This window comes from Cloeon dipterum, chromosome 1 (assembly GCF_949628265.1).
Source record: "Cloeon dipterum chromosome 1, ieCloDipt1.1, whole genome shotgun sequence".
Classification (NCBI taxonomy): Eukaryota; Metazoa; Arthropoda; class Insecta; order Ephemeroptera; family Baetidae; genus Cloeon; species Cloeon dipterum.
This window is the reverse complement of record NC_088786.1, coordinates 12,946,082-12,968,009: the sequence shown is the minus strand read 5'-3', so window position 1 is coordinate 12,968,009 and position 21,928 is coordinate 12,946,082. Positions and strand designations below refer to the sequence as shown.

The 21,928-nt window shown below is 39.7% G+C and overlaps 1 protein-coding gene across 4 annotated transcripts in view; it reads right to left on the bottom strand.

The window, feature by feature from the left end:
- Positions 1-21,928, bottom strand: part of dnc (phosphodiesterase dunce) — a 234,198-nt gene that overhangs the window by 122,571 nt on the left and 89,699 nt on the right. The window contains exon 1 of one of the 4 annotated variants that reach the window (XM_065497231.1): positions 19,953-20,173. The exons of 2 other annotated variants lie outside the window; for them this stretch is intronic. In XM_065497231.1, coding sequence (XP_065353303.1) covers positions 19,953-20,164 — 212 coding nt within the window. In that variant the 5' untranslated portion in view covers positions 20,165-20,173. Of the gene's footprint in view, positions 1-14,189; positions 14,210-19,952; positions 20,174-21,928 lie in introns of those variants that run through there. One more of the 4 variants, XM_065497228.1, reaches the window with a different exon arrangement.

Sequence of the window (21,928 nt, the reverse complement as noted above, 5' to 3'; positions counted from 1 at the left end):
TTAAGCGCACGGTAAAACATATATCTTTATGCTTTGCTAACCACCCACGATGACAGCTGCACCCTTTTAACGCCCTAAAATAAAATCTTAACGGTACCTTCATGAAATTTATATTAAAGCAGTCCTCCCGCGAACAGCGTTTAAATTTAAAACTTCCAGCAAAGCACTCAACATAATCTAATACTTTGTAGAAAATAAGTCATTCCATTACAAATGCATGAGCCCGAGAGAGATTTTAGCCTAAAAACTTTCCAGGCTTGCAGGTTGTTAGGAAAATTGTAACGAGATGACTGCATTCCCTCCCAGTATCGACCGGCTTATTTTACAACATTTCTCGGTTTTATACCGCTAATGAGGCATCGCAGAAATGCAATATTCGCCTAATCATGTTCTCTGGAATGAATCAAGCGCAAACCAATAGCAAACGAAATGGATCGTCGCGTGAACCTTGACCTTTCCGAGGAGTCGACACTGCAACTCACAGGCAGTAGTAGGTAACTAACCGTTTTCCACGCTCACATGTGAGCTTTGCTCTACCGATTCCGTTTGAAGGTCCAGACTTTACTGAACATCAAATTTGATCTCTCAACAGTTCTCGTTCTCTAATTTCGTGAAATTGTCGATTAATATTAGGTGTCTAAACATACGACAGCATTCGCTTCTATTTTCTACGATTTATATTTAGTTTAATTAAAGACTTCATGACCAAGTTTATGAAGAAATGCTAGGTAATTTATTAAGAGATTTGATCTGGATAGACAAAGCAACTTTGATAAGAATATGCCCCAGACTCATAAGAAAATACAAAGTAGAGAACAACAATTGAGATTTTGATGTGCAATATACAATAAATACTAAACATTAAAAAAATTCTATTGATCATGGTCTCTACGGCAAGAAAAATTCATACTGTGTTTATATATACAAATAAGAGTATAGTTTTAAGAATGTTCAAGTAGCAGAGTCCGTATATATCAAGTTAATTAGAAATTGCGATGTGCTCCAGTTGGCTGGCGTTGGAGTTTCAATTTGCTTTAGCAGAATAAATAAACCATGTCTCACAAACGGCAAGCCTCCAATGCCGGATTCAGCGCAGTGCAAATCATTGCTGGCTATGAACACTCGGCCGGAGAAGGTATTAGAGCAGCGTAATCACGTGCTGTCGCTGAGAGAACTTTCTTTTTGCCATGTAATTATTCTCGAGTTTGAGGTAATCGCGACACAACGGAATTGACTCAGCCATTGCCAGGTCGTGCATGCATTTATTTAAACTAATGAAATTTCAAGACAGTGGAAAATTTAAAAAACTGTACATCTTGTGTCCGACAGAAGCGAGAAGACAATAAAATCGGGCGTGTTTCATCTTTTTGCATTTTGAGCATACAAAGTTATGGTTTCATTGAATTTTTCTCATGGAAGTCGAGAACTTTCTGCTCCTGATAGAAAATCGTTATGGATTTATTTCATTTGGATAAAATTTCTTTCACTTCTGGATATCTTTCTTTCCTGATACACATGTAACTTTTTCATGGGAAAAATTTATTGAATTGATATATCTTGCTTTTGGCTACAAAACATGCTCACCTTTGTACAAGTGCACAAAGAAATATTTTGTACCATGAAAAACGCATAAGCTTTCTTACAAGATATATTGTAGTGTCAGTTTCCAGTGAGAGTAGAAAAGTCTCGAATATTGGCATTGTCAGTAAATTTTTAAAATGACAATCGAAATGTTTGGATTTGGAATGTATATGTATTTCTAAATTCGAACAGTATCGCTCAAGTTAGATGAGTATAGGAAAACTGGTTTAAGTGATTTGGTTTTGTCAATAATAATGATTTGATTGTGCGTGCAACAAATTTTAAATCAACTGTGTGGGCTCTAAACAAAGCATTTATCATTCAAAATATCAATGGATTTACGCAGCAGAGGCCAATGAAAAAATACTTTTCAATTTATAGAGCAGAGTGTGATTTTTAATGTTACTCGTAAAAAGTTTATATAATTATAATTAGTAGGCAGTCTTACTCCGATAATCTTGCGATTGAAAATAATATAAATAAAAAACTGTTACTGTTGTTTTTGATTGTGAACCTTGACAGACTTTTCAGACCTAAGTTGAATTATTACATTGGATTATAGTATATCTATTTGACAGACGTCCTTTCACAATTTTCAACGATGCCCTGGAGCACTCTAGCAGAAATTTAATATCCTGATAGGAGGAAAACAAAAGCGGAAAAGAGCCACTATGCGCAAGGACAGGGATGGAAAACGCTCGGTCCTGCGAAGGATCCCACCTGCTGGCTCCGGGAAGAAGCACCAATTTAGCCACCGCGACACGCCACTTTCTTGCTCTCACTCGTGAACAGAACCGCGCACAAATCTCACTCACTTTCGGCGGCTGGTCGGACACACGCGGGTGTCTGCGGGGCGGCGGACGGCGCACGGTGTGTTGCCAACACCGGGGAGTGCAACATTGAGAGGCGAAAGCGAGCGAGCGAGCGGGCGTGCTCCGCGGGATGCAGCACACCCCAGCGACGCCCTCCGACGCGGCCCGAACTGTACAGGTTGCCCATGCATTACGGTTGCGCGCCATGCCCGCGACCGGGTCACGCGTACACACGCACTCCCGCTACCCCAATTCCCGAGCACCTGGGGCTAGCAGGCGGGGCGGCCAGGCCGTGTCTAGCTCAGAACCAAACTTGGCGCGCTTTTGTCCGGCAAACCGCTGTTATGAGGTTTCACCACCACCAGAAAGTGAATAGAAAAGCTCTCTGTTAATTAACCTGGCGATATGCAAAAAGCCTCAATGAAGAGCTTCACCAAAACTGTTTTGTATTTTCGACATGAAAGGAACTTGATTATGAGTTTTGACTGTAGAATCAAGTTCGTTAGAGTTGAATTGCAAAAAGATAACGTGAAGGAAAATTGTGATCTGAACAAAAAATAAAATGTAAGTTAAATGATGTAGCTTGAAACTGGTTTTTGTATAATAAGCAAAAAATAATGACGTAAACAGAACCCTGAATTTTATTTGAAGAGCTTGCTAACTGCCACTAAGATAGTTACATATATGTAACAGTACCGCTTACTAAAAATATTTTGATTTTTACGTTTTTTGTGTATTTTTTGGCTTCAAAAGAATTATGTGCCTGTTCAAAAATTGCGTGTAAAATATTTATATATATAGCGTCCATAGCGTCATTATTTAACCTTTAATAATGATTGTGATATTCAAATGGTGTGAATCCACCAAACAATCAGGTTTCCCAAGCAACCTGACGAGGTTGACGCAGATAGCTGCACGCAAAGCATGCTTGATTTTGCGTGCTTTTGTGCGTGATGCTTTTAATTAGCGGCTTGCGCACGTTAGATGAAATCTCGACTAGCCGCTGAGTTATGGGCTATTTTTAATTTTCGGTTTCCGGTGCACTCGTCTCAGGCCTAGCGCACACGCCATGTTAATTGCTGCTTTTTTAATTTCTGTCCTATCCTCAAAGGAACGAGACGACAGGCGTTTATCTGCAAAACCATTTATTCAGAGTTTAGAATAATCGCACTTTTGCTTTTTAGGAGAATGCGGTGCCTGGAGACTGCTCTGCAGTTTATCGAGAAGCTACCATTTTTACAACTCCCGAAGGTGCAGAAAGATTAGCCTGCGAGGCCAAATCCTCCTTCGCTCTTCTACGGACACAATCACAAAATCGATTCTCAAAGCCTGGCCTACACAAAAAGGAATTTAATCAGAAGGCACCGCAAATGGAGTTCGCAATTCAAAGCCTTTCCCAATTAGAATTACATTGCTTTAAATTTGACGAGAACGCAGAATTTTTGTTTGCCACAAACGAGAATAAATTTTTGCACGAAATTTTAAGTGTCACCAGCAGGTTCTGACGGCTGGCGCTGCGTTCTGAATATGTAACTGGCTCAAGCTGCTTTTTATCCCCAATGCCGCGTGTCGCATGTTCGTTGACAGGAAAGTTTCGGGCATATAGCGAAGTTTTAAAATTATCATTCATCGCGTTGCCTGCTGGTAAACAAACGGGCTTGATTAGTCTTTCTGTGCATACTGTTCGGAACAGTTGAACTCGTTGGAAAAAACTGGGATATTAAAGCAGCATTGTTTAAAGCATATTTTTAACTGTAAATTTGCAAAAGGAAATTTTGTGATTCGATCAGATTTCATTTTTATGGGGCATATTGCTCAAGTTGTTGAGAATTGAACTTTGAAATTATTTAGTATTTTAAATTAGAATTATAGTCACACATATTTATACTTCAGAATGATTTAAATGGATTTTGTGGCTTTTTCATATTTTTTAATTATTTCTAAGCAATTCATGTTTTATGACAACTTTTCTGTAGAAAAAAGTAGGCTAAAATTTACGGCATTAATTTATATTAAAATTGGGTATTCGGGGGCGACCTATCTATTTTTCATCACCGTGCTGCAAAATTGCGATATACTTTCTTAAAAAAATAAAAATAAAAAAATAAAATAAGAAAATGATTCATACTAACTTAAGAAATATTGATTATGGTAATAACTGGGAACTTAAAAGTTAAATTACCGACCATTTTGTTGACAATGACAGTAATGAATATAAAATAAGCAATGGGACTTCCACTGTCTGCATCGCTTCTAGTCAGAGAGGTTTGAGGATCTGGTGTGGTCTCTGGAATTCGTGCTCTGAGGCTTTTAATCAAATGCACACGAACGCGGAGCAGCCATTACCCATCAATTTAATCTGCGTGCGAGTTCTGTTTCCTATCAAGGAGTGATGTGTGGCTTTCCAAAAGCGGCGCCGAGATAAATATTTGAATGAGTTTTAAAAGCCGCCAACAAGGTTTATTTGACTGTCGTCACGCGACACTCTAGAACTGCAGCCTGATGAAAAATTCAGATGACACTGTTGCAGCTCCTCAGTAAGGTAGCTGATGAACGTGACGTCGGCATAATGCAACTGATGAGCAAAATTTATATGCACGCGAGTCATCGTTAGCTCGGATGTCCGCCCACCTGCACTCTCGGCTTTTACTGCAGCCGCCACGCCACGCACATGCACACATGCATGCACTCTCGCAATGATTTATTGCAGCGGCCTCGTTAATCAAGCTCTCTATCTTGCCTCCAACTTAGTAATGCACATTATGTACCCCGCTGACGACGATTAAGGCCGCGAGAGGGAAACTTTAATTCCTGCCAAGGGGCTGGGATTTTCGAGTCATGAGGGCTTACTTGTAAGCGAGGAAACAGTGTTGGAAAAAAACAACTGCTTTTTCAAAAGAGTTTGAAGTCGGGGCACAAGAAACGCTGAAAAGTTTTGGCTAATTGTCAAATGACGAATTGCTCTGAGAAAGCTTAGAAAAAATAAGTGGATTCTTAGCTCTGCTTTGTTTTAAAGTAACTCAATATATCCTACCTTGAAACCCAATTTTCCATTGCATATTTAATTGAGTTTTCGTGGTTCTGTATGTTATGTAACATGGATATAAGCAGGTTAAATGGAAACTAGAATTGTTCATCTCTCTGCAGAACGAAATGAGCTTTCTGTGCATCGAGTGGGACGTGTTTTGCAGCGAAATTTGCGCTGAGAACTGGGTCGGAGAGGAATTATGCGCGGCCGGCTGCATACATCCACACAATGATTTACGTCCGGCTAATAACTGTTACGAAGACTCATATAATTCGTGCGCACGTCTCTGCTCGCAGCGCTAAGATCAAAAGCCGAGCTAATTTTGCGGAATTTATTGCCCAGAGGGAAAAAAGCTGAGAGAATTAAACCTATAGGCGCGGCAAAGTGGATCAAGTACAGCAAGTGTTCTTCTCTTCTTATTTTCTTGCAGAACATGGCAAATTGTACGATCGCGTTGAGAACTTTTTACTCGCAAAGACTGCACGCGGCAACTAAATCATTTGAATGTTCAGTTCACTCGATGAATGCAATTTGTTATCCACGTGGAGAAGTATCTGGCGCTTTGCGCTGTTCCAGAAAACATGCGCGCGCGCGAGATCTGCTGGCTCAATTCCAACCAAAGTTGCCTCTGCTATAAACAACGAACAACACTCTAGAGCGCGAGGAAAGCAAGAAATTGTACAACATGGCATGAACCCTAGCAATTTTCTAAAATTACTTTGCAGCTATAGCCTGAAGTAAAAATCGTGAACAGCCTATGAAGAAGGAGAAGAAGAAGAAATTGTGTACTTAAAAATCGTTTGAATGCATAAATTGGATAGAAGTGTATTCTGAAAAAGTTTTGGGAGATCAGATTATAACATTTTACTGGACAGATAATGATATTGATAATTTTCCCTGATTTAAAATTTTATTAACTCTTAATCGAGTCAAAGGGTTATTTATTGTTTATTTTTCTAGGAAGCGTAGTTTTCCAAGATATAACTTAAAAAATATTTTTGTTGTAAAATTGCGTCTGAAATTTCATTTAAGATTACTGTCAGCATGTGTTAATACTATTATATAGAGTACTAGATCAAATTGCCTTGATGGCACGTATCTTCTGTCTAGTAAAAGCCCAAACCTGAAGAGAAACCCAAATAAGTTGTGATTAAAATACAAATTAGATCATATATCACAATATCCACACAATAAATATTATTTTTTTATTTAAATATATTATATTTTGAAGTGCATTCACTTATTTATCTCCATAAATATGGAAAATCATCATCTATCAAATATACGGAACAAAGAACTACGAAGGACCCTCGAGAAAAATTATAGCTTTTCAGCTAGAATTGCAGGTCCGCTATCAAAGCCGACGAAGAGCGAGCGGACAGCTTTCTCCCAAAGTTCGGCACAATGACTTTGTTCACGCAATTCTACGCTATGCACGGGTGACGATCGTAATAACTATAATATCGAGCGGTTTGCCGTGTGCGCGTTTAGCTTGGTTCAAATGTGAATTCAGGGCAAAACACACACAAATATATGTATGTGTATTGTGTGGGCGACCGCCGTTGTGTATGTCATTTACTGCGGACCGAGGCGGTCACACACGTGCAGAGACAGGAGTTAAGGTCTCAAGGCGCATTTCTTGTCACGATAGACGACAACTCCTCGCGTGCGAATAAGAAAAATACCCGTGCAGCTTGCTGGGAAAAAAAGCAGCGGGTGGCAAATATAGCAAGAAGCTTTCTTTAGCGCTGTGTGCTCAGCTAATTGCATTTTAATAATAGCTATTTAACGGCTTTGGCTTTATGGTTGAGCTAACCAATTGTATGGTGGAATCGTTCAACAACTATAATATGGAGTATTCGCTGGCTTAAAATTTTAAAAAAAGGTGTAAAAACAAAAAAGAAATAAAGTCTTGTTTTTAAACGACGACAGCTCCAACTGAGGAAATTAAATCGATAGAAATATGCTGATAACTATTTATTTTTGTTGTCATTGCATAAATATGAAATTAAACCTTGCAAATATATGTAAAAGACATGGTGGAAGCTGTTAGTGTACCCAAAAGAATTTTACATGGGATAATTCCTTTGATCAACGACAACCTCAGATCAATTTTATCATCATATATCCCTCTTATTTCGGGATCCAATGAGCACTAATTTAATCTATGCCATTGAATTTTTTTAATAATATATCGGAGTATGAAGGGATTATTTTACTTCACTGTGTATCCTGTTTATGTTTTGAGGAAGTCATTTGAATTAAATTCAAGTTAATTTTTAAAATGCTATGTGTTCTCAGTGTCAGGTTATAGATTGATGCACTACATATGCATATAGGCAACAATTGTACGATTTTTTACATAAAACATCTTTTTCTGATACAACTTTTCACAAAATAAACCGTGGCAAAGAAAGAATTTTTATATTGTTTATTGATGCCGTGAAGCCCGACCATGCGGCGCATAAACCACGAAATTTAAACAAGCACGGGCCAGTGAGTTTATTTGCGGGTGTTTTGAATAAAAAGAGCAGGCGCACAAAGCTTTTCCACTCGCTCAAAAGAAACCGCTTGAAAACGGCAGCACGGCGCAAAGCTGTTTTGAAATCGGAGAGAAGTAAACCGGGAACTCAGCCCTAGAAGGGTGGAACACATCAAAAGGGTGATTCGCTCAGCATGTGGACAGTATTAAAAAAAGGAAGGAGCTACCATTGGGATGTATAATATTCTTTTTAAAGGACAACTTTTGTTGCGTTAGATATGATCATTCAGTTTTATTTATATCAAATTTGAATTGCCACTCTATGCAAAAGCTTTCTGAAATAAATTAGAAAATTGGAATTTAAATGCACTTTAAGACCTCAGCCAGCGGGCAGATTTGTTACGCATTCAAATTAGCTCTCGATTCATTCCAATATAGAGCCTCCTCAATAGAAAGCAAATACAGCGAAATGCTGCGAGCGTCGTTTGCTTTTCCGCGAAGAGGGTAAAATGCACACGCGATGGATGAGATTTGGCCGCACGCGGCGGGAGGCAACGTCTGCTAATAAACAGCAGCTGCGAATATTGATTCGCTCCGTTTTAAAAGCTGAGCCAACCGGAGTGAGATGGAGCACACACAAGACGAAGCCAAAGCTACGCCAACACGCAAGGCAAAAACATCTCACTTATTATTATTGAGCTGAGGGAGCAAAATAGTGAGTGGGCGGTGCACCGCAGAAATTGGTTATTTCGACAAATAATTTCACATTCCGTTGGCATTCCTTGGCAACCCATCCTTTCAACAAGTTCTTCTGTAATTGCATGATTCATTTCGAGCATGACCTCAATGTAGGGCATTTTCGTAACGAATATAATAAAAAAATCGATGACTAATTTTGTTTTCAAGTGACAGCCTTATTTTCAATACAGCTGCTCACAGTTAAGAGATTTTGAGCCTCAAAGTTTAACAGAAACATCTCCAAACCTCATTATGGTAATGTAAGCTCCTCTGTAGAGCTTGCTCAAAGCTTAAAAACACACTTTGTTTAAAATTCTTTGTAAGAAGTGTGTCTTGTAAGCGACTTAAACACACTTTAAATTTTTTATTAATGATCGTATTAAAATAATGATCATTTTATTTTAAAAGTAGATAAGAATCAAATAAATGCGTTGATCGTTATAGCAGCAGTGGAGCAATGCTATATGCTTTATAGGTTAAATTAATATAATTATGTTCACAGTCTAAAAATCAGTGAAAAATGTTTCTCTTGTTTTAAATTAGTTTATTTGCGTATTTTCAGTAAATTTTAAATTCACATTGTGCTTAAGAAATTCGTGGAAGAAAGGTGTGAAGAAACTAACACAAAAGATTATGAACTTAAAGAACGAGCAAAATAGTGTACTCTTAATTTTTATTTTAAAGCAATCAGCTTGGTTGTTGTTCTTTGCAAACATTCATTAATTTATCATATTGTAACAACGAGTAAGCTGCAAATAAAATATCACCATAAAAATTCATCTTTCCCTCTTCACACACGTCATGTGCAGCCGCGTCGTGAGAATATATTGGTTGAATACTTCCCATTTGTAGATAACTAAGTTCCAAGTCCCTTTGTGATTTTTGATACGATTACGCAGCAGCTAATTGCTTGCACTCGTTATTCTTTTCCTAGTTAGTGACTTAGCGACATCTTCGATTTGTGCGATCGCTGCAAAAAATGATGGATGAAAGAAGAAGCCGTGCGTTCTAGTAACGCTCGGTCCCGATCTGATTGGATTTCTGCACCGACGATTGTGTGGCTTAATTAAACACGATCGAATGACATGAGCTATTGTCGCGCAATTCATCTGCTTTATCTTCTTTCAATCAGCAATCCAGATTACGAAACGCTTAATCTTTCGTCAGATACTATAAAACGAAATTTCGCAGCTGCTTGATTAGATTTCAGCGCGAGCTGCAGAGTGAAGAGCAGCTTATTGGTGCAAATTGGTGCACACGGCTGTCAAGTGCCTAAGGCAATTTCCAGGCAACTGATTAAAGCAATCGATACAAACTCCAAGTGGCAGGCACGTTCCTACAAATTAGTCTTTTAAACGGTGTAATGGATTTGAGTCTGAGTCTGCTGCCTGCAGCTCTGAAACTGTAACGTACATTTTCAGCACTTTTGATTGAATGGAAGTACGGAAAATACATAACGGCAGATAAAATTTTCGATCGTAAATTTTCAATCTTAAAATGAATGAAAATTGTCTGCGTTTGATAAAATACATAATATAATCTTGCCAGTGTTTAACAGAACCATGCCAACATGAGTATTTTTTAAAGTTAATTGTAAAAGTACGCAATATATATCATAGAAATTATTAAAAGTCTAAATTCAAGTTGAAACTTGTGTGCAACCTGTTTTCAGAATTTAAACTTTGAATACGGAACGTTAAATTGGATGTTCTGTAAAAATGGTGCAAACAATCCTAATACTTACTTGGACTAAATATGTTTATTAATATCTGCCATTTTAAAGCCTTAGGTTGTTGTGAACGAATTTAAATATGATCGAGTCGAATACAAGTTATTGCGTATTTATTGACGTGTATCACATTTTGATTTTTATAGTTTAAGGACATGGTCAAGCTTGCTGCCAGTTCAATATGACGTCATCGTATTGTGGGCACCAATATCAATCCCTATTGTATACAATCATAGTTCAACATGCAAAAAACTGGAACGTTTAAAGTTAAAAAGTGTCTCTTCACGGAAATAAATAAATAAATTTGTTTACTTGTTTGCTTCGCTGAATAGCGGGAAAAGCTTTCATGGTACATATTTTTGCGAATACACAAACCCCCTGAGCAGATGCGCTAAAAGCTTCAATATAAAAGCACTAAAATGAAGCTCTCTGAGGCTATATTTTTTATCACGCTGGTGGTTTACTGTGGCTGGAGAATGCACAAGTTTGCGCTGCATATTAGAGTGGTTTGCAGCAGGCGGGCTACCGGTATAATTGCTAATTATATGCAGACACCTGCCCTTTGGTGCTCAGGCCGCAATTAATTCAGCCTCTATGTGACTTACAGTAGCCAGATTTTAAGTGACCCCTGAGAGCTCGAGTCGGTCGCTCGGTCCGGCGCGTTGCATAAGCAGACAGGGGCAGCCACCTGTCGGAGGAGGTGGCAAAGTTCAGCGCGAATGGCGAGCAGTCTGGTGGGGAATCGGGAAAACTGAAGACCTAACTTTCCCTATCTACCACCCACGCAAGAAATTAAAAATGATTAATAGAAAGAGGAACCTCAAAAGACTTTTCCAAACGAATACTTCAACATCGCAATTAATTTGCTATTATTTGTTGTTTATTTTCATCCAAGTCACAAGGACAGTCATCATGGTAATCGCAATGGTGTCTCAACAAAACGACAAAAAGAGTGGAAAAACACCTATAATACTTTAAAAATCTGATTCTTTCCGGACAAAAGTTGCATTTGACACTATCTCAATTTATATCAATGTTTATCCAGATAACGGATTTCGTGATTAAATGTACCTTTTCATTAATAAAAGTAGTTTGGCCAAATGAGAAGCGGTGCAATCACCGAAGCATTTTCCATCTGCTTGTCCGTGTGACAACCCCAGGCGGCCTTGGCGACAAGCTGCTCGCACAAATTGGACATCGATATAAAATAAATCTTGCGGACGACGCCGCCACGCAGAGAGACCATTATCGCCTGTCATCAGAGCCTGGGGTAATTGTTGCGCTCTCTGCCTTCGCTACAGCCGAGCAAAAGGACGACGCTTTTCCCACTATTCCACTGCCAAAGAGAGTGAGACACGGCAACGGAGTCATTATGAGAAACGATATGCTTATTCAACAGAAAATCAACCGCTTTGGAAGAGGCACCTTTTTCTAAATTGCAACGTCTTAAGTCAGCTAGGCGAGATGGATCTGCTTTTTTTATATACACCGTCCTTTTTTCTAGCACTCTCTCTTGCTACGCAATAGATCTGTGCACATTTGCGAATTTCACTCGTTCACTTCGATCGTATTCAGCAACGAGGACGACGTTTTGCAAGTTTTTTACTGTATGGTTTTCTACTTCAAATGATTCGAAAGTTTTATCTCCGGGCTTAATATTGCTGCGATTCATTTGCCCTCGCAAAGTTTCAGAATTGCTAATGATGATAGAAACTTTGCATTTGCTACAGTGAATAAAACATGAGAAGTTTCCGGCGTAAAAAGCAAATTTCTTTGAGAAATGAATTATTCATCGCGATGATCAAAACAATTGTCAGCACAGAACAAAAAAATCTAAATCTGCACGCAGCACTACATTCGCGCGGCAGTGACTTGCAACCAGCACAATGGCTGAAGAGATGTCATTGTGACGAGCGTAATTAGATTTTTATTCAGCGTCGCTCGTTTGCCCAGCCGCTCACTCAGCACTGACCTATTTTTCAGGACAATTTTATAAAAGTAACACACCCCATTTCTATATTCAGATTAGAAACATTTTTCAGAGAACTTCCACCTAATTAAAAAAACGTTTTGTATACTTGCTAAACAAATATATGCTCAGATGAACATAGCCGAGATATCATTTCATATTTGATGGAATGCTTTATTGAGGTTTGAAAAATTAAATGTACTTAATCTATCGGTATATCATTCTTGAGGTTGTCAGAGGCTATATTAAGAACTGATCATAGCTTTTATTTTATATCCTCAGAACAAGCCGTGAATAAACATCGATTTAATCAAAACGCGGTAAAAAAAATCCCTTACCCCTTAATCTTATCAAGCAGCTTGGGAGTTCAGCAGCTTCAAGTTAACGCAAACGAGTAACTAACTAACTGCTCTTTTGCATAATTGCGTCCTGCGGCCGAATCCCTGCTAAGGATAAGAATTATGCAACCGCGCAGAGCAGGTACGACGTGCGGTCGGCCTAACCGCAAGGGGCGCTCGTTTCCGAATCTATCGTATGCCGCAGACTTTCATTATTAACTTTGGGTCTGGAGAATTTATGGGACGCACGACACCATTCTTTTGGCCACATGTTACGTCTTTCATCCATCAATTTGAACGTTCCGTTGTAAAAGGCTGCCCCCGGCTCTTACTCATTTTCTTTTATGCGCAGACTTACCAAGCCACACTCAGTCTGCGCTGATGACGGACAACGAGACCAAATCAAAGTAGGTAGGACACTCACCTGTAACAGAACAAAAGCTGAATGAATACGAGTAGGTGCTTTGAAAATTTTCAGGAACCATTCTAACAGTTTTAAAAGAGAGCACGCTTCTTCATCAATGCACGGCCTTTGAGCGATTTGTAAGTAAAATCAACACACATATCGTCCCACACGAGGCAAGAGATTGACGTCGGTTCCTCATGAATAATATACTACAAGAGGGCTCGGCGCGCGCAATTAGCATTTGGGAGCTGGCGGTTGGCAGAAAAAGCGGCTGCTGCAATTAAAATTCTGCGGAAAGCAGACGCCAGCCAAAAATCTGAGAGCAAGCAGCGGGAGCAATTAAGAGTGCAGCTGAGTAACGGAATGGTTTTTATTTAATGGCAACTCTTGAAAAAAGGGAGAGAGCACATTTTGGAAGCTTCAACAAAGCCATTTTTTAATGATAAAAGTAATTTACAAAAAGTTTTGGAAACAACTTGTCTGAAGAATTTACTTGCAGATGATACACAGAAGACAGTTGTATGATAATAAACTGTGAGCGTGATGTCATCTTGTTTCAAATGGGATGATAACAATTGATTGGTCTAAAAACATGTAAAAAAATCCAGTGAGGATTAACCTTTGAGAGTTAAATGTACAAAAAGGCAAGATAGAGATGTAGTTTCTTTGCCTTCTTAAATCCCCAGGGATTACTACGTCTGACGTTGGTTTGACATCTAGCTTTGAGAACAGAACACTGAAGAAAACAGAGGGATTTTATTAAGGAAAAATCTATCTTGAAGAGCAAGTTCACCACGGTATAACAGTACAGTCTTAATTTTTAAAAGGCTCAAATTAAAATAAGAATTTTGATAACACGATAAAATTTGTTGATTTATTCCAATATAACACAATGTATTAGTGATTTAGTATAGGGTTCATTCAAGAGGGAATTTTACTAGACGAAAAAGTGTGTTTATCGAAGATCAATTATTTTTTCAACGGTCAATGAATCAATAAGATATCATGATATCTGTGAGGAAAAAGCGATTAGGTCCGTTTCGACTAGCAATAATGCAACAGTCTCCACCCATCGTATGGCACAAAATTATTGCGGGTGTGCCTACCCAAACGGGGTCAAATGCCACTGCCTCCCGGTAATAGCGCTGCCCGACGAGGTGGTGCGCATGGAGACGCTCCTCCGGAGGCCACAGTGAAGCTGCTGTGCACTGAGCAGACAATGCTGCTGGGCCGACGTCATAGAGGCCATTGAGGCAAAGGCAGTCATCGTCTTCTGCGAAGACGACGACGACGACGATACTTGCAGGGTGCTTCCCTCACTCATTGATGAGGAAGAGGCAAAGCTGCTGGACGTCTGCTTCCGCACCACCTGGTCGCATTTTTCAGCCTCGTTAAGGCCCACAACAATGCAGCACGCGCCAAATATGAGCCGCTTTTGAATTCGGTCGGTCTCGGCCACTAATGCCTCTTCTGGCTCGCCTCGCAGATTTTCGCTCTATCTCTCTGCGAAATGTGTGTTTTTGTGTTTGCTCGTAGGGTCGATAAGTGCTCGGGGACGTTCAGAATTTGCAAAGGGACTGCGATGCAAATGCTCGACAATACCCAACGTGGATCTCCTTTCTAGTGCCTATCCGGGGCTAAAACAACTCTGAATCAACAAGAGGAAATATTGTAACCTAAATCTTAGTATTCCCTCATTCCTTGAAAAGCTTTAAAATAAAAAAGAAAATTGTAATCTAACACGGTTTTGCGTTAAAATAAACTTGTCCGTGCATTTCATGTTGTGTTTTGGGTTCATGACGCCGCTTGCAGGAGTCCTTGAAGGGCAATTAAATGCGGCTAAGGTTTCAATTCCTGTTGACACAAGGCTGAGCGAGAGAGCGAAAGATGAGCTGGCGGCGGGCAGGCATAAAAATTTGGCGGCGAGACAAAAATCCGGTGCGAGAGTGACGCAAAAGCGGCGCAATTTCAGCCAGAGGGGCTGCTTTGTGCTCAAAGCGAGCAATGCCGTGAAAATGCTGGAGAAGCGACCGGCCGCCTTTCAAAAGTGAGCCATTCAGGATCTGCATTGCAAATGGGCCGAAAACTGGCACCGACGATCACCTGCGAAGTCTCCATCTTAAACTGCTGCTGTTGCTGCTGATCCATGGTGTTGAACACAAACTACAACTTGTGCGTGCCGATCATCGCGGTAATAACCACAGTATCTGTGTTTGTCGGCGGAAAGCGGCCACTCGAGCGACCAGCGTGCGTCCGACTGACTGACTGAGAGTTAAAAACGACGAGCAAGCAAGCTAGCAAGCAGTCCAAGTCGCCAGCAAGGTGGCTAAAATTATACCGGGTGCGCATCTCATCAGCATCTGCACGCTCTCGAGACCGAAAACTACAAGAAGAGCCGCCGCCGTTTGCTCAAGCGCCCGCTAATCGCTTCTAAAGTTGATCCACACCTACTTCTCGACCACATCACAAGAAAACTACGTGAATGATGCCGACAAGAAAAAGCAACCAGGAAATAGCAACTCTCGTCAAAACGAAACTAGTGTTTTCAATTCAATCAAAAATTTTACAAAAAATGATTTGGAAGTTTAAAAGTGTCTACATCTTCTGATTATTGATCTTAAATGTACTAATGAAACCCAGTCACCATAACTGACTCAAGACATGATTCAATAAAATTTATCCATGATGCACAATCTGCTATTAGCGAAATTAACCCTAAACATTTATCAAAGAAGCCAATCGAGGAATCTTCCACTGTTTGTTACACAAATCCGGTTTTAATTCCAATAATCTTGAGATATTATTCTTAATGCTGTACCACTGCTTTAACTCATAATCCAGTTTGCTTTTTTCCCATGTATATTTCAATCAACGCGGTACGACTGAATCTACTTTAGTCAGGCATAATGAATCAGTTAGTGGAGAGATGCGCAGTGACGATCGGGCATCTGCGCCAGCACGGCGGGCGAAGAAAACATTAGGCAGATTTATGTTTGGATCCACGGCCAAGGGAAATAATGAAGCACGCGAGTGCAGGCTGGCCAAACAAAGAGATTACGATTTTAATTCGACGTGGGAGTTCTGATGTGATATTTAGCTTGGAGGAAATAATGAAGCATAACACGCACCACGCAAAGGATTGCTAACACAACCGATAAATCCGGAATGGAACAACACTTGTTTGTATTCAAAAGCCGCATTTAGATGCGATTCTCTTGCACAAGTTGTGCATACAAATGTTGGAGAGTGCATACTTGTGCGATACTTGCCGTTTACGCCCGAGAACGAGTTTGCTCGTGCCGGGTTGTGCAGCCGAGTGCATCTTTTTGTGTGCTCACGAACACAGTACACACATGGGATGCTTGATTGTGTGGCACCCCAGATGTTCTTCTCTTGCAGACACAAAGAACAAGCGATAAGTCGCGCCAGCTGCTGCCAAAAGCGAGTGTGCGGGCCCAAGAAGTGAGTTTCGTGGCACGAGAGAAAGAGAGATTTTCCTTGTCTTGTGATCTTGTAAAATGTAAACAAACTACCGCTTCACTCGTCACATCTTTTCACCTTCTCGCACCAAGTCGCGAATGTGCGTGGGCAGAGACCGCAAATCTAACAGTGTGACTAAATACCAAGAGGGGCATCACCAAATTAGTCATGTGATGTGTCATACACGTCAGCAGGTATGTTATTTCATGTAATAAAAGCGCCTATGAACCAAGATGATATCGATTTCAAGTGAGCGCATACTGCTTGACTAGTCCTTGAACTTAGGGACTGTGACGTAATTTGAGTTAACGTGACTATTATTATTTGTTGTTAACATAACGTTTTATTTAGTAGGTTTGGAATTAGATATTTTGTCATGGGAATTTATTTATAAAATGCGATAAAATGCATGTAATTATATGTGATATGATATTGCAGTAACACTACTAAATCAACCTTACCTTGTCATTAGGGCAAGATGGACTGCAAAAACAGCAGAATAGACAATAGACACAAAAAATCGATTCAAAAGGGACTGCGAACAGCAAACCATTAATAATTATTAGTTCAGTTTCGTTAGGGTCAAGTCTTTTGCAGCAAAAAACTTTTTTTGACAACTTTGAGACGACTATTTATGTTTCCCAAGTATGTTTTGCTCATGTTCAAGGTTCAAGCGTTATTTTTCTCATTTCTATACACAATTCAGCAATCATGCAATCTGCGCTAAAGAGTCTCAACAGAGGTCAAGTATGTAGACGTCTGGATTCTCCGCCCACTGCAGTCTTTGGAAAGCGTAATTCTCAGTCGTTAGTACATAATCTCTTGCAAACAGGGCGGAACAGACAGGAAAGCTGCTAAATGTGACCTAGATAACAGTGCACATCAGACGCACCAAGGAAGGAAAATCCGGTGCAAAGGCGGAAAAATTGCGCTTCGTGCACGAGAGGAAAGATTCAAAAGGTGGATGCAAACGCAGCGAGAAAAAAGCGTCGATGGAGCGGATTTTGGAACCGATATGTGTTCCTATGTTGCACAAGAGGAGAAAGGAAGTCGAGCCAGAGCGGAAAATTAAGAGAGACTTGAAGAGGATGTGAAATACTGAACGGCTAATGAGCATTTCTAGGGTTACTTTTTAATCACTGGGAAAAGTCTCTCTGATTGCGTCAGGTGGTATATAGGAGCCCAGCAGAAATGGCATTTCCGTATGGCCCTATAATCTTCTCGATTGTCAGTCAAGTATTCAACAGCCACCCTCTTTCCCTCCACGGCCTCTCCCAAAAGGCTGCAATTTCGAGGAATTCATATATCAAGCACGTGACCGAATACAGGCATTTATTCTTCTTGTAGCTTTGCAACTGCGGTGGCAGCAAGAAATTGCTGGAGCTTTTCTAAAGCCTCTCAGGCGAGTTCAGTCCCGGACTGGCCTGAACCTACCACGCTTTTACTCATGCTGGCATGCAAATTGCCCCCCACATCCATAATTAGACAAATTTCACAAGGAATAAGACTCTGTTGCTGGGGTTTCCTAATTAAATCTGTCCAACAGGTGGCAAAGCTTTCAAGATAAAGGGAAATAGTAGTTAATTGAATTGGTTCGCATGTTATGCTGACACAGTCACGTTTTTTCTATCTTGATAAAGTAACAACATATATATTGGAAGACTTTGATGTTCTAGTTGCACAAGCCAATTAACAGAACCACAAATATTAGTAGAAATCGTGTTGTGATGTCCCTTTTGTTTTATTATTGTCAATTTAAATTTCTGTTGATTAGTTTCATTAGTTAGTTAGTTAGCAAGGCTCCGAACACCAAAAACTAGAAATTAACCATTGATTTCTATGACTTTTGAAGGATTTACCCTCAGTTGCAAGACGGAGAAATACATTTAAAACCCTTAAAAAAGATATGGACGCCTCCGGAAGTTAATTTTCAATTGGTAGTCTTTTATCTAGGCAGTCCGGCCCTGCCAGTCTTGTGTTTGTTTGTTCGCTGCAAATATTTTGGATGGCGCACGTGACCACGCCGCGAATCCGGCAACCACCCACTGGTATTATTTACTAGCAAGAAGTGCTTGTCGATATGGCTGCTGCTGCGTTTGTGGTGCGCGCGTGCCGAGCAATTTGCTTCCCTGTGCCGTGGTTGCGACGACTGTCACTTAATCCGCTGTGTCACCTCGCTCTCGGCCCAAACAAATATGTACTCGTGTTGTGCGTGCCAGCCCGCGGATTTTGCAAATACACACGGCACTCTGCAGCATGCTAGTAGTTGAGGGCCCGCTCAGATTTAAGTTCTGCGCGCCGGCTTCTAATTACATCTGCTCCAGCAAACGAGCCGGCTGCAGACCACAAAATATAAACTCACAGCTGCCCAAACCTTAAAGGGCAGAGCCCACAAGAATTTCAGAACTCTGATGCTTTCATTACGCATCTGCTCTTCTCAACATTAAGAGGACTTTAATGATTTTCTCAAAATACAATCAAGTGTCAAAAACAATTAATTTTCTTCTTCAAGGGCTTCATGTCTATGGTGTTTCAAGCAAGGCAAAAGTGGTTGTTCACTCAACCCTTGGCTTCAATGCGATTTTTTGCTGTCTTGTGTTACTCGCTCAGGTAATTTTACCCATGAAAAAAATGTTTTTACTTTATACTACATACTGTGTAAGGGCTTTTACAGGTTTAGACTGTATATTGTCGAATCATTTGTTTGAATTACAACAAGCGAAACAAGCTCTTTAAAAATCAAGCTAACGCGATGCAAAAGATCAAAATACGATTTATTCACAATTTAAATGCAGCTTCTATAATTGCAAGTTATCGAATTTTATGGGTTTACGTTTACATGTTGTAGTGTAAATAATGTATTAATGTAAATAGAATAATTTGAACATTTGTTTCAACCAAACATTTTGATCTGTAACTTTGTTTAATATATTTGATGGCCTAAGCAATTTATTAAATTTAGTATTAATAAAACCTCTATAAACAGACCAATTTTTACAAAGTGATTGTTTGCGTCACTCGAAATTAAATTTCCGGCTCCTGTATTTTCCATAGCACCCATAACACATACCACTAAATTTATATGCTTTGCATTTATAATTTGGTTCGTAATGAAAAGTCTGGTTGGCACAAAAATGAATAATATATCATAGTAGTGACAATAATGACAAGCAAATCCAGTAAAGACAAAATCTTGTCCAAGTAACAGTTTTCACGTGCCGTATTGTCTCAATAATTAATAAAAAAAGTAATTCTGTGTTAATTAATAATTTCTTTGATTAGCAGAATTTACCAATTTTATCATCTTGAAAAAAAGATATCACTCGGATCGCGATCAATGCACAAATGAATCCGTTGTTGGAAAAACTAATTGCTATGGGTTGACTTACGGTTTGAATGGTGCAAATTTAAGCCGTTTAGACGACAGAGCGATCTTCCTGTCCTTAGCATCGGACTTTCGACGCCGTGGTGGTGGTTGCAGGGTGGCTTTTTTGCTGTTGTGGTGGTGGTGGTTGTTCTGATTGTGAGGTTGTAACCACCTGATCAAGACGAGCGGCGCACGCAACACGCTAAGCACAACTGTCATTGCAACTGAAGCCATTTTGACGTTTATTGACTTAACTGCAACCGATTTTTACGCGCAAAATAAATTATTAAACTCAGCTGTATTAAAAAATTATTATTTGCTTTAAAAATTAAAGATATAAATAAAATAATTTTCTATGTTATTCCTTTCCCCAGATAAACAATTAAACAATATTCGAGTTATGATTTTAAATTTTCTGTGAGAGACTTTTTTGAATTCGTTCGTTTTCATAATGCAATTTTTTTAAAAATTAACTACTTGTAGTTTACCATAATGGGAGTTAAAGCTTAATCAATTTTCTGCAAGTTTGGGTTGCGTAATACCTAAAACAGATTAATTGTACTTTGACCGCGAGTCAGTGCGGCACCGGAAGAGCGTAGAAACTCAAGTTATCGACGTCATCGGGGCGAAGCAGAATTTGGCAAGACACACTACAAGCTTGCTACAGATGACAGCGAATGGCCTAATCAAATCACACCACCAAGCGCACAGCGACAACCACGGCACTTGCAGCGAACGCACGCGCTGGCTCTCTGCACCGGCCGGAGAATGACTGACTGCAAGTGAAGTGCAAGCACAGAGTTGCACCGCCTCGGACTCGGGGAAGAGGGAGAGACTGCGTCGAGTGCGGTGATTATTTTCGTTGCCTTCGCAGTCTCGTGACCTTTGCAATTCTCTGTTCGTACCACTAGCTTGGTAGGATTCTCACCGTGCATACAATCACGTTCGCTAGCGTGTCCAACCGATAATTCTAATTGCCAACTGCACCTAAGCGACGAATCTGTTTTGTAATTCTATCGCAAGCTCCATCAGGGAAGTGAGTGAAAAGGACCCTGGTGAGATTTATTTAAAAACCAGAATTTCGTAATTCGGAATTTAATAAACATGCCAATGTGAACAACGCACCGCTCCAATGTGTACATTGTACAAAGCATAATTTAAACCCTCTTTGAACTCCAACATTTGAGTGTGCACACTCATTCCAACTCCACTGCAATAACAATTATCGCGCTGAAGGCAAAGCTATACCAAAACAAGGCAGGAAATTTAAATTACCCACTGACCTGTTTCCATTCAAATGAGAAGAGAATGCGTCGTTAGTCATACTCTCCTTGTAATTTACTGTTTTCCTTTTGTGTTCACGCGCGCTACAAGATTCGCATTTTCCACAGTGTGAGCAAAAAACTCATTTACACAGTTCAAAACAACAAACTCGCCCTCTAAATGATCTCATATTGTTATATTTACATATGTATGAAAAATGCCAGCTCAAGTTCTTAAATAAAAGCAACAACCAAAGCAATGATCAAAAATTGGAAGTTTAATTACAGTACACAAGTACACACACAATTGGTATAAAGTGTCCAAAAAATTACACGAAATATTTAAAACACAAGGAAATGATTGCATTGCTAGCTATTCTTGCGTATCTTGAGTGCTGTGGAATAAATTTAATTAGTTGATTCTTAATTTTAATCTTTAGACAGACTCATCTCAGAATTAATTTTACAATTAAAAGCTCATTGCGTGCTCTTTGGTGATTAACAATATGCTAGAAACCCCAATCGGTTTGAGTATATCTGAAAAGAACTTCTCTACTAATTATTAAAACATAGTTTACAATCTATTTCCTGGTAACAGAGAGCTGATTTGCAGCGTTGATGCGGTACAAATTGAGCATAACTGATTTATCTGTGCTGAAATTGCACAATCAAGCCTGCGGACTGATATTGCACAGATGATGATCAGAGCTCTCTCTCTCTCTCTCTCTCTCTCTCT